This window comes from Chiloscyllium plagiosum, unplaced genomic scaffold (assembly GCF_037043375.1).
Source record: "Chiloscyllium plagiosum isolate Xiang-an unplaced genomic scaffold, Cpla_swu_hap1 HiC_scaffold_13, whole genome shotgun sequence".
In the NCBI taxonomy this organism is placed as follows: domain Eukaryota; kingdom Metazoa; phylum Chordata; class Chondrichthyes; order Orectolobiformes; family Hemiscylliidae; genus Chiloscyllium; species Chiloscyllium plagiosum.
In genome coordinates, this window is record NW_028270151.1 from 35,872,258 (window position 1) to 35,885,799 (window position 13,542).

The following is a 13,542-nucleotide window of genomic DNA, read 5'->3' on the forward strand; positions in this document are numbered from 1 at the left end:
CCCTTAGCTATTTTTGAAGTTGTTCTTATTACTTTGAGGAACTCACAAAGATGACAAAATTGCAGTATGGATTTCTCAGTGTCGTGAGCAAGTTATTGGTAGTCTGTTCCATAAACCATGAAGTGAATGCCGGCATTGATTTGTGTAATCAGAGATGGCTTCAGACAAAATATGCATCACAACAGATACCAGACACATGCTGTGAGATTTGAGATCTCTTGCATGGAAGTGAGTCTATTCTAATTCTATCCATGCCAGCTGTTTCTGTCTGTTTCACCCTGAACTAGATTTCAGATTCTTTGTGCTCTTCAGACAAAGCTGTTACAAACTGCCAAACGCACAAGTAGCGTTGATGTTCAGAATCATTCTTAACCAAATGTGGAACATTCACACCATTCATCTTCTCATTATCTGTCTGTTTTATACAGGTAAGCTAAGCCTTGTTACTGAAGAAAGTTTCTATTCAGGTTGTCAGTGATAATGATAAACATTTGAATTTACTTAACATTGTTCTCTGATCTGGACATTAAAAAGACTTTAAACATATCTATTTAAATAGAAATGTTCTTTTAATCATAAGAGCTTATGGGTGATCAAACTAGAAGTTTTTCTACTAAATGATCTGGCCAGAAACTTAAACAAATAGTTGAAACTGCATTTTTAAAAACTGGAACTTGTGATATTGGTAGAATCACTCAACACACAAAATCTGGTGAATCTAAATCTTGCTCCAATCTGTTCCAGTAGTCCTTAGACATCTAATAGTTATAACATTAATGACATCTACATTTCATTAATGTTCAGGAGTTGATGTTAACCAACTTGAGAAGTCCAGTCAAGCATTCACCTAGTGCCTTCCTAAGTATACTTCTCAACATCCTGAAAAAGGCATAGCTGCAGAGAAGTCATAAAAAGGAAATTGTGTGCCCCAGCTGATTTTTTTAAGCATGAGTTCAGGATGATCTTAGCTTTCTGTTAAACAGTGTTTATTTATTAAGTAATGAATACTATTTTTTAAAAGTGATCACAAAACAAATTCATATATTTAGGATATAAATATTATATATACACTTATAAATAATAGACAGAAAATGAACATAAAGGTAAGATTCCAACAGCAGGAATGATGAGTCAGGGGAAGAAACTAAATACAACCAATTAAGTCAATATAAATCCTGAAGATTCTTGAGACAAGTGCAGCAGGAAAAGATTCCAGCTGACCAGAAATATCAATATACTATCCAGAAATTTTTACCCTGTGGAGTGGGCGGCACGGTGGCACAGTTGTTAACACTGCTGCCTCACAGCGCCTGAGACCCGGGTTCAATTCCCGCCTCAGGCGACTGACTGTGTGGAGTTTGCACGTTCTCCCCGTGTCTGCGTGGGTTTCCTCCGGGTGCTCCGGTTTCCTCCCACAGTCCAAAGGTGTGCAGGGTCAGGTGAATTGGCCATGCTAAATTGCCCGTAGTGTTAGGTAAGGGGTAAATGTAGGGGTATGGGTGGGTTTCGCTTCGGCGGGTCGGTGTGAACTTGTTGGGCCGAAGGGCCTGTTTCCACACTATAATGTAATCTAATCTAATCTAAACATTGAAGTACAGGCAGCTGAACTTAGCTATCTGCATTAAAACTAAGTATTAAAATTGGAAGATTAAAAACAGATCTTATTTCTGTATCAAAGGCATCAAAAGGGTCTTACAACAGGCCATTCCAATCAGAAAGGTGTTGTGAAACTTGAAAGGGTTCAGAAAAGATTTACAGGCATGTTGCCAGGGTTGGAGAATTTGAACTATGGGGAGAGGCTGAAAAGAGACTGGAGCTTAGTTACAGGTAGGTGTCATACAGACCAGAACTGACAACACGCTGGGAATGGCGATAGTTTGGAGCCTGGTAAAAGACAGGAATCCAACAACTGGCCAGAGGAGATAGTTGGGTATTATATTAATGTTTAGTTGAAACATTTTTAGGTTTACCTATGCTGTTTCTCAATTACGAAAATGATAAACAACAAGAAAAATACAACAAAGATCTAACACAATGACGGCATTGCTGAAGGTCCTAAATCAACTTCAAGCAGAATACTTGTGTTTGTATGACATCTCATGGTGACTCAAATATAGAAACAATGGTAATCAATATTGGAAGAAAATATATTTTGCTGGTTCCCTAATGTATTGTCACCTCGAGTTTCCTCGGATTGGTGATGTCATTTCCTGTGGTGACATCATTTCCCATGGTAATGTCATTTACTTTTCTTTTCCTCAGGGGGTGGTAAATGGGATCCAAGTCAATGTGTTTGTTGATAAAGTTCTGGTTAGAATGCCATGTTTCTTGGAATTTTTGTGCGTGTCTCTGTTTGGCTTGTCCTAAGATGGATGCGGTGTCCCAGCCAAAGTGGTGTCCTTTGTCATCCATATGTAAGGATGCGAGTGAGAGTGGGTCATGTCGTTTTGTGGCTAGTTGATGTTCATGAATCCTGGTGGCTAGTTTTCTGCCTGTTTATCCAATGTAGTGTTTGTTACAGTTCTTGCAAGTTATTTTGCAAATGACATTCATTTTGCTTGTTGTCTGTATAGAGTCTTTCAAGTTCATTAGCTGCTGTTTTAGTGTGTTGGTGGGCTACCATGATGTCAAGGAGTCTGAGTAGTCTGGCAGTCATTTCTGAGATGTCTTTGCTGTAGGGGAGAGTGGCTAGGATTTCTGGACATGTTCTGTCCAGAGACACACACATGGGAATTCCTAGAAGCATGGTATTTCTATCAACAAACACATTGACTTGAATCCCGTTTACCACCCCTCAAAAAGAACAGGAAATGACATTGTAGGAAATGATGTCACCACAGGAAGGGACATCACCAACCCTCGGAAACTCAAACATATAAATAGAAAGCAGGTTATGTCACCAGTACTTTATCACTGAAGATGTTACCTAGTATGGTAACAAAATGTCTGAAAAAGGAACCTTCCACCTCAGTGAGCATCCAGAACCTCAACTTGAGCTACAAATCTTCTCAAAACTTGCTAATAATCAAGGTTGTTAAATGGCCAATCAGCAGCAAATATTTAGGGCAATGCAGTGTTGCTAGTGTCGTGGGGCTTATGCTGCATCAGAACCTGGGTTATTTCTAGGAGATGGCACACAGTAATCAGTAATCCTTTCAAGGGGTGTAAACATTATTGGCTCATCCAGCATGTGTTGTCCAGACTTAATTGCTCTTGAGAAGGAGGTGCACACATGTATGGCAAAGCAAATCTTGTGACTGGATTAGACAATGAACCATAACCACACAGCATTGAAGATTTGTCCATCATTTTTAGAGGGTAAAACATTCGTTCTCTACAAGGCAGAGGTAGCTTATTTTCTCAAAGTGGACACTTGCAGATTAACATTTTGATCTTTCACCCTTCCCTGGTCTGCTTGCCTCTCTTGGCCAGGCAGATGTCCCTCTTGACCAGCTTCCTTGGTCTATGCCCGTTATACTCCAGCCTGTTTCCATTAGTCATCCACCATGCTCTATGCAACCCAGACTACTGCCAACTGATTTCAATCACTGGTGAGCTAGCCTTTTAATAAGCATGCATGATGAGCAAATTAATGCAAAAGAGGTTTGTGTTGCTTATCATTATAAGGGTAGGTATGCTATTCCTTGTAATACATTATACTTTGTCCCGCTGTTTAAGTTTGAACTATATCCCATTAAAGTTTTAATTGTTGTTAAGTAAACATGTCTCTGTTCAATCAATAATTATCTGAAAGCATTTTGCAGCGTAAGGTTAATTAGAGCTGAATTGTTGTTGAATCTGAAAATTAAAGCCCAATATGAAATTATGTTGGTGTTGTCTTTTTTTAAATGGGGGATTCCTAGCAGTTTTCTTTTAAGTCACAAGCTACAGATGTTGTAAATATCATGTTTGGATATTTAAACTGTTGGGATGCATCCCAAATACAAAGGGGTCAGATGGTGTAGTGGTAGTATCCTTACCTCTGGGCCTGGGTTCAAGTCCTACCTGTTCCAGGTGTGTACATTAGCACCTCCAAACAGGTTGGGTTAGAAGATTAGATTACTTACACAGTGTGGAAACAAGCCCTTTGGCCCAACAAGTCCACACCGACCCATTCCCCTATATTTACCCCTTCACCTATCAATATGGGCAATTTAGCATGGCCAATTCACCTAACCTGCACATTTTTGAACTGTGGGAGGAACCCAGAGTACCCGGAGGAAACCCACGCAGACACGGGGAGAATGTGCAAACTCCACACAGTCGCCTGAGGCGGGAATTGAATCCAGGTCTCTGGCGCTGTGTGGCAGTAGTGCTAACCACTGTGCCACCTTGCCACCCACCTGTGCCACTCATTTACATTCAAAGTTATTTGGTTCTTTCCCTTTTAATCTGCAGGATGTTTTGGTAGGAATGACGAAGAGAGGTTGATTCATGATCTTTTTGAAGTCAGAAAATATAATAAAGATGTACGTCCAGTCCAGCAGAAGGATGAAGTGGTGAAGATTTCATTGGGTTTAACACTCTCCAATCTCATTTCATTGGTAAGTTAACACTAATTGAGGGGCATTAGCCCTTGAATCCACACACACACACACACACACACAAAATATGTACAAATTGTAAATTACTTCACTGAATTGGCAATGTGATATTTCATTACATATTTGCATGATAAAGTGATAATTTTTAAAAAGCAAGCTATTAGCACTCAAACAGTTTGCTAGTAATCTTCCACACATTGATTTCTCTCAATAGAATTCAAGATAACAAATAATATTAAATGAATATCTGGTACAATTAACCAGAATCTGTACCAGAGTAGCATAAAAGCTGGGTACAAAGGATGTTGTTCTGCATGGAAGCTTTTGAAAGAATATTATTTATTTTTTTTCTACTGTAAATATGTTGGTCCATTGGCCTTTATTCCAAGAAGTTTGGATATCAGAGTAAAGATGTCTTACTTCAATTATGTCATCTTGGATAGACCACACCTTGAGTATTGTGTGCTGTTTTGGTCCCCTTGCCTACTAAAGGATATTGTTAAGTAGCAGGTGGTCAACCCCTCCTCTGATAACAAAAACTTAAGCACCCAGAGAGGCTCGGCTTGCCTTAATCTGGTAAAAGAAGTGTGAAATGTGGTATAACCTACCTGTCAACCCCTCACCCTATTCTGTTACAAAAGAGTGGTTAAATGAAGTGAAATCCTTTCACTCACTCTATAATCAGCAAATGACTCCAATAGTGAACAAATTAACAGAACCACTAACAAACCAAACAATTCCTCTCTAACTACCAACTATTCCCAATTAAAACAATTCTAGTGGTATGCTGTTCCAATAAAATACAATAAAAATTTAGTCTCTCAAACTTTACAGCCAGGTTATGTCTTCTGGACCTTTGTGTTTTCTCCATTGATCTTCTTTTAGGAATGCCTCTCTCCACCAAATTCTGGTGTCAGGAATATGAGCTAAGAATGCTATTGTACCTTCAGTCAGATGATGGTTACTCTGAGAGCTGAAAGAGCTAATCACTTTGGATGGCAGATTACTTTCTGATTTTCCAAATGTCCTCATCTCTTAGACCCTTGATGACCTATTAATTTCTTTAAATTCAGATTGGTTCTAGGTAGTTAAACCATCAGATTTAAATTTAATTGGTTTTTGATATTTAAGTTGATTGGCTAAATTAAAAAGAATTGTTGTCTTGGTAAAAGTGCTGCTTAGCTGTTCAATACATATGTTTCAAATGGAGCAGTCTTGTATACCTGCACTTTAAATTGCTGTTCAGACATCCAATTTAACTCTAAGCACTGAAAAAAAAAACATCTTTTAAAGGGACCACACAATGCTTTCCCCCATTTTACAATTTTACATACCAACTTCACAACAATATATTTGCCACTGTGCGAGTACAATGAAGATTCACCAAACTTTACTCCTGGGATAGGAGGATGGTCTTATGAGGAAATATTAAATAAATTGGGTCTTTATACTTTGGAGTTTAGAAGTAGAAGAGATGATCTCCTTCCGATATAAAATACATCTTACAGGAGTTTGTAGGGGAGTTTCAGGAAAGATATTTCTTCTGATGGGCGGGGTGGTCAGAACCAACATACACCGTCTCAGAGTAAGGCAAGCTACTTAGAATGGGCAAGCAGTAAATGTAGAACAGTTTATCAATACTTTGTGGAAAGCATACATGTGCCTTCCACTTGTTTCATTGGGTTTTCTTTCTATGACAGACTCTGTAAAATTTGCTTTTCTTCTTCACACCTATTTCTAAGTCAATAATAATGACAGCAATAAAAGGTCCTGCAAGTGTAATGCATTCAGTTTATTTCTGGGATGAGATGATTGGACAATGAAGAGAGATTGCATAAACAGGGCCTGTACTTTCTGGAGTTTGAAGAATGAGAGGTGATTTTTCTGAAAGATATGAGACTTTAACTCAATTTGACGGTGTAAATGCTGAGAGACTGTTGTAATCACAGATCAGTCTCAAGGTAAGAAGATGATCATTCAGATGGAGATGAGGAGAAATACCTTCACTCAAAGGTTTGTAAATGTTTAGAATTCTTGATTTTAATCGGTTTTGAATGGTTTTGATGAGGCTAAAGCTGAGACTTGTAGAATTTTAGACTCAAAGGGAATCATAGGATTTGGGCATCAAGAGAGAAAGCAGAGATCAAGGATCAACTATGATTTTATTCAATGGTCAACGAGTCTCAAGGGTCCTATATTTTGAATTTTTAATTAGAGTGCTGAAACTGAGTACCCACCAAACAACGGATAACATTCTATGACACTAGACTTCCCATAAAATTCTATTTCATGTATTTATATCGAGTTTGTTCTCCTTTGTTTATGAATCTGTCACTTTTTTTTAACAGCAGAGATTCCCTACAAGGTAGACAAGCAGAAGGCTGGAAGAACACAGCAAGCCAGGCAGAGGTAGAGTAGTCAATGTTTCAGTCCCGAAGAAGGGCTACACCTGAAATGTTGACTTGCCCACCTCCTAATACTGTCTTGTTTGCTGTGTTCTTCCAGCCTCCTGCTTGTCTACCTTGGATTCCAGCATCTGAAGTTTCTTTGTCTCGAACTAGATTCCCCACAGTGCAGCTAGAGGCCATTCAGCTCATTGCGCATGCACTGACCCTGCAGCATCCCATCCTAGCCCGTTAACTCCACATTTACTGTGGCGAAACTACCTAGCCTGCACATCCCTGGACACTACAGAGCAACTTAGCATGGCCAACCCACTTAATCTGTCCATCTTTGGATTCTGGGAAGAAACTAGAGTACCCATGGAAACCCACATAATCACAGGAAGAATGTGCAAACTCCACGCAGACAGTCAGCCAAAGCTGGAACTGAAGCCAGGTTCTTGGTGCTGTGAAGCAGCAGTCCTAACCACTGTGCTACCATGGTACCCATGCTTTGAGCCTACTTTGTTTGGGTCAATATGCATGGAGGTGACCGTGTCAGTCTGGGGTGGACAAGCTCAGAAGTCACATGACATCAGGTTATAGTCCAAGAGGTATATTTGAAATCACAAGCTTTTGGAGTGCTGCCCCTTTGTATTTGTCACCTGACTTAAGACCTGGGTCATTGTGAGCAGATATTCTAGCTATGGTAATGAGTTGACTTTACAAAAATACACAACATTAGATATCATGTAACCTTGTTAGTCTTGGTAAAATACTATAAAGTTGAGAGAGACAGAAATTATCCCACTGTAGAATACAGTTCTTTCAGCATTTACCATTTTTCAGTTTAACTGCCTGCTATGATTATGATATGTTTAGTGAATTCTATTTCTCATGCAATCATTCTACAGCTCCATACTAGAACTTGCATTTCTATAGACGTATACCACATAAACCAATCCAAGGTAATTCACAGGATCATTATAAAGTAGATTTTCATTTTAGCCACATGAGGAAATGTTATGACAAATCATGAAAAGGAGGTAAGCTTTAAGGAAGATCGTAAAAGGATGAAGCAGGATGGAGAAACTTAGGAAGAAATTCCTGAGCTTATGGTCTAAACAATGTATAGACACCAATTATGTCAGATCGCCATTGAGTATGAGAGGTCAGGATTGAAGGAATATCTATATCATAAGGGGTTCTAGGGCAGGAGAATATTACAGAAGCAGGGAGGAGTGAGGCCTTTGGGGGAAATTGAAGCATGAAAATGCAAATTTTAAAAGTGAGTTATTGCTTGGGTTAGTGAGCACAGGGCTGACAGGTGTTCGTACAAATTAGGATCCAATTCGAAAACTGGATGGCCTTACTTTCAAGAAGGTTTGAAGATGGGGAGTTGCCAGCAATGAGCTGCAACAGCCAGGTGCATGTTCTGACTTTCATGTCAGGAATTGCCACCACATAACTTCTCTCCTCTCCATGGGAAAATAGAAAATTGCATGTAATGAAGTGTAATTAGATACTAATGAGATGTAAATGCAGGTAAATTGGCTTCTCGCCACATACTACTGAGATGCTCATCTTGTTGTTCAAATCTTAAGTGGAAAATCAGGCTTTTCTCTTGAGATTGAAAATCTAATTTTTCTGATGTGGCCACATCTTTCCAGTTGATTCATTATTGCCCAAATAGTCCAGGAACTAGGAAAATTCAGCCAAGTCCCAAATATTGAAGGAAGAGGGACTGATAACCAGGTCAAGAGTTGCATACAGTTTGAGAAGCACGAGGAGGATTATTTTATTGTTGTCACAATCATATGAGATGTTATTTACTGCTTACATAAAAGCTTCTTCAGTTTTGTGGCAGGAACAGAAAATTGATTAGAGGATGAAGTTCTGGGAATGATGACCATGGTTTGGGAGACAACAGCAAGTTCAGTGACTTTAGAGAAGTTTGAAGATGAATTAGTAGTTTGTAAGGATGGAGTGATCAAAGTCAATATAAATATACATCTATCAAAGCACAAAAAACTATTGATGCAGATTGGCAAAGAAAATATCTCCTACACTGGAAAGGTTTTGTTTAAACCAAATAGAGTTTTGAGCAGCAACTGGAACTGGCAATGTGAAGTGCTAACATATGAAACTTGTTTTGATGTTTTAAACTGAAAAATTATATATTTTTAATACATATCACCTCAAATGTATTTCTGTGTTCTCAATTCCTTATAGAAAGAAGTTGATGAGACACTGACTACAAATGTATGGATTGATCATGTGAGTCAAGGAATCAAGCACGTAGCATACTTTTGAATTCTCTTTTTATTATGTTTATCTGGATATTAGATTTGCTTTAATATTGTCAGTTGTACCTAGGTACAGTGAAAAGTGGATAATGTCGCCATGTTCTGGTACCATCTTGGAATACAGAATAAATTACTGAATAAGTTGTATAAATAGTAAAATATTGAATAAATTAATATTAAATTGATATTACTAATATTGAAACAGCTTCAAAGGTTCATCTTTCCCTCTCCATAGACTTCACCCTCTCTGCTCCTCCAGTCAATCCCCAATATTGAACATGTTCAAAAATGGCTCACTAAATTCACTAATCAAATTTTTTCCAAATTTTCTCATTGATATCAGTGTATGAAATTTAATGATGTATATTTTTGTGAAAATATTAATATATTTGAGTAAACAGTTAAATGTTATCATTAAAATACAAGAAAGGGAAATATTACAAAAATAACATTTTTATATTACAACTGGACAATGTGATTTCATCTCACTGATCCTTGAATGAAACCATAATGTAAGGATTATGTTCCAATCCTTATTTCCTGGGCAGCAATTAATTATTTCCTAATTAACATGTAGTTACAAAATCCCCCCAGCACAATACATTTTTCCAACTATATAAAGACGTCAACATTTTGGTGTCAACATAAATGTTAATTCTTCATTCAATATTGTTAAGAGTTTGAGTGTGAAACTGGACTTGTTGTTTGGGTGCTACATGTACCATTTGGAGAGAAACATAGTGACTGACGTCCATGCATTCATATTCTTACCAGAAACTATGCCAGATGCAGGGTATGTGTAGTCAACATCCACCAGAAGTATACTGAGCAGATAGAACATGATGTTGTAACCTCGCATGGTTGAAAAAATGCTAAGCAGCAAGGTCTATCAACACTACCAAATCCCCTCCTGCCCCACCGTCAGACCTCATGACAAGGGGTCTTCTCAGCCTGGCGTAGCGGCCTCCAGTGGCAGCCTTTTGGCTTAAGACCATAAGACCATAAGACATAGGAGTGAAAGTAAGGCCATTCGGCCCATCGAGTCCACTCCGCCATTTAATCATGGCTGATGGGCATTTCAACTCCACTTACCCGCATTCTCCCTGTAGCCCTTAATTCCTTGTGACATCAAGAATTTATCAATCCCTGCCTTGAAGACATTTAGCGTCCCGGCCTCCACTGCACTCCGCGGCAATGAATTCCACAGGCCCACCACTCTCTGGCTTGGTGTAGTGGCCTCCTGTCCTGGCATAGCAGACTCCAGGCTTGGAGTAGCAGACTCCGGGCCTGGTGTCACGGCTTCCCAGCTTGATGTGGTGGTCTTCTGGTGGTATGTGGTGGTCTCTCTGCTGGCCTGGACTCAGTATGGGCTCCTGGTCTTGGGCGATTCCAGAGCAATCGCCCAGCCTCATGAACATCGAGGTGAAGCCTGGTGTGGTCTGGAGCCAACGCCCAGTGCAGCCTAGAGGCTAGATGCTAGTGTGGTCTGGGTTGGAAGATCATTGTTCGGAAGTTTCATTTCTGCAATGCTGGGCTTTTTATTTCTCCTAAGATTTTTCAAGGGGATTTTTCTAAGATCTTGTAACGGAAGAAACTGTACCTAAAATGGTGCTGTCAGTGACAACATATAAACTTGTCTCTATACTTATTTGAGTATATGTGACAATAAAGCTAAGTCAACTCAATGTATCCCCAAGATTAGAGTGGTGCTGGAAAAGCACAGCAGATCGGACAGCACCCGAGGAGCAGGAAAATCGATGTTACGGGCAAAAGCTCTTCCTAATGAAGGGCTTTAGCCTGAAATATCAACTTTCCTGCTCTTCAGATGCTGCCTGATCTGCTGTGCTTTTCTAGCACCACTCTAATCTTGACTCTAATTTCCAGCATCTGCAGTACCCACTTCTCAATTTATCCCCAGTTTACCCCAATGTTCTCGAAGGAATTATCCTCTACTTACAGGTTAATTGCTAGTTGATTTCTTTTGGCTGTTGCTATGGTTGTTCAACATTTGGTGTTTTCCAAAATTTCAAAAGTCTCGCCAGTGTGGTGTGTCCAGTGTTGAAACATTCTATCCCAAAGAGACCATGCTATACTCAAAGTGATTGCTGCATGTCCCCAGTTTAATTGCAACAGAGAAGCAGTTTGTCCCATATTTCGCAGTTTTAAATTTTGTGCATGAACACTAAGCTGTACTCCCTTCTCCCGATGACCTGCTATTAAAGTTTTTCAGTGAGGCCACAAATCCCCACTAGCCAAAAGTGCTAAGGGATATTGAATAGACCCCATCAAGTTGCTGGGCAGGGTATGAGAGGTCAAGGGGAAGACTAATTGAGTTATATGGCCTAGGATTTTTTTTTAATGGCCAAAAAACACCAGCCCATGCAGCTAAAGCTTAGCATAGGTCTTTGTCCACAGTGTTGTAGCTAAAAGACTGATGTGGTTGGATGAGCACTCCAGTAGACATTAATTGCAATTTAAGGACCTCAATAAGCTCAAGGACAGGCCGACTATTCAATAGCTCCACCCCCTTAATAGAGTGGTAGATCAGTTAGGAGTGGACAGACCACACACTGCATCGTACAAACTGGCAGGGACTGTAAAATTCCACTCAATTATCCGATTTTTCATTCTAGCTCCCAATTCAGTTGATGATCAGGTCCACTTTCATTTGTTTTTTGTTCTAGGGATGGTATGATAAACGACTCACTTGGAATGTATCAGAATATAGTGGAATTGAAATAATCCGCCTACCCCCCTATTTGGTGTGGATACCGGACATTGTCCTAGAAAACAAGTACGTTACTTTATTACATCGCTCTTTTTTTGGGAGAAGTGGATGGTTCCTGCTATCAGCGATCGTATATGTTACACTGCGAAATGCAGAGCTACATTTATAGAGCAATTTTTTTCTATTGTTTAGACCATATCTGGACTACTGTGTACAATACTGGTCACTGCACGTATACAAGGATGTTATTGCATTGGAAAGCAATTTAGAGAATGTTTATGAGACTAATACCTGGAATGAGCAGATTGCTTTGAGGAAAGGATAGACAAGCTGGATCTGTATCCTCTGAAGTTTTGAATAGTCAGAGGTGACTTAATTGACATGTATAGGATCCTGACAGGACTTCACTGGGTTGATGTTGAAAGGACATTTCCTCTTGTGTGAGAATCTAGAGCTGGGAGTTATAATTTAAAAATTAAATGTTGCCCATTTAAGATAGAGACGAGGGCTTAGTTTTTCCTCACAGAGGGTTTAGATTAGATTAGATTACTTAGTGTGGAAACAGGCCCTTCGGCCCAGCAAGTCCACACTGACCCGCCGAAGCGCAACCCACCCATACCCCTACAACCTAACACTATGGGCAATTTAGCATGGCCAATTCACCTGACCCGCACATCTTTGGACTGTGGGAGGAAACCGGAGCACCCGGAGGAAACCCACGCAGACAAGGGGAGAATGTGCAAACTCCACACAGTCAGTCGCCTGAGTCAGGAATTGAACCCGGGTCTCTGGCGCTGTGAGGCAGCAGTGCTAACCACTGTGCCACCGTGTCTCTCCACCGTGTCTTCACAATTCCCCTCCTCAAAAGACAGTGTTGTAGAATCTTCAAATATTTTTAAGGCACATACAGATAGATTCTTGACTACCAAGGGGATGAAAGATAATTGGGGATATGCAGGAAGGTAGGATTGAGGTTAAAGTCTGATCAGCCATCATCTTATTGAATGGTGAAGGAAGGTCAAAGTCAAATGGCCTGCTCCTATTCCCTGTTCACACGTTCTTAAGACTTCAGCATCAACAGCACAGCCTTCCATGTAAGATAGGGCTTTATAGAACAATGCAAGTGAGCTGTCTAAAATTCTCAATCAGCTGATTTCCATTGGAAGTGAAGTTGTGGGCCGTGGTTTTGGTGGTGGGTCTCAGCAAATTTCACCATGCTCCATTGAAGGATTAAACAGAGGCTCTTCTGTCCTCCCAGAGCATTGTTTGTAAAAACAGTGTCAGAGTTTTCCTTATGTCTTTTTCAACAGCTTAGTCAGAAGCAACACCTATAAAACAGATGATCCAAACAATATTGCATGGTATTGATGTTACCTTCCTAGGGGAGAATGAACATCTTGGTTTCCTGCAGTTCTACAGTGATTACAATTCAGAAATATGTCTTTGGATATAAAGCTCTTTCAGGAAACTATAAGGTCGTGGAAGCTGCTATATAACTGCAAACTATGTCTTTCTTCTTGCTTGCCTCCCTCATGCTATTACACTGTTCAAAGACCATCTTGGTACCTTCTTCACTAAGTCTG

At 39.8% G+C, this 13,542-nt stretch overlaps 1 protein-coding gene across 1 annotated transcript in view; it reads left to right on the forward strand.

Annotated features, from left to right (window-relative positions):
• The first annotated feature begins 278 nt into the window (after positions 1-278).
• chrnd (cholinergic receptor, nicotinic, delta (muscle)) overlaps positions 279-13,542 on the forward strand; it is a 57,126-nt gene continuing 43,862 nt past the window's right edge. The window contains exons 1-4 of the mRNA XM_043702384.2: positions 279-428; positions 4,399-4,544; positions 9,158-9,202; positions 11,916-12,025. Of these exons, the coding sequence (XP_043558319.1) occupies positions 353-428; positions 4,399-4,544; positions 9,158-9,202; positions 11,916-12,025 (377 nt within the window). The 5' untranslated portion in view covers positions 279-352. The remainder of the gene's footprint in view (positions 429-4,398; positions 4,545-9,157; positions 9,203-11,915; positions 12,026-13,542) is intronic.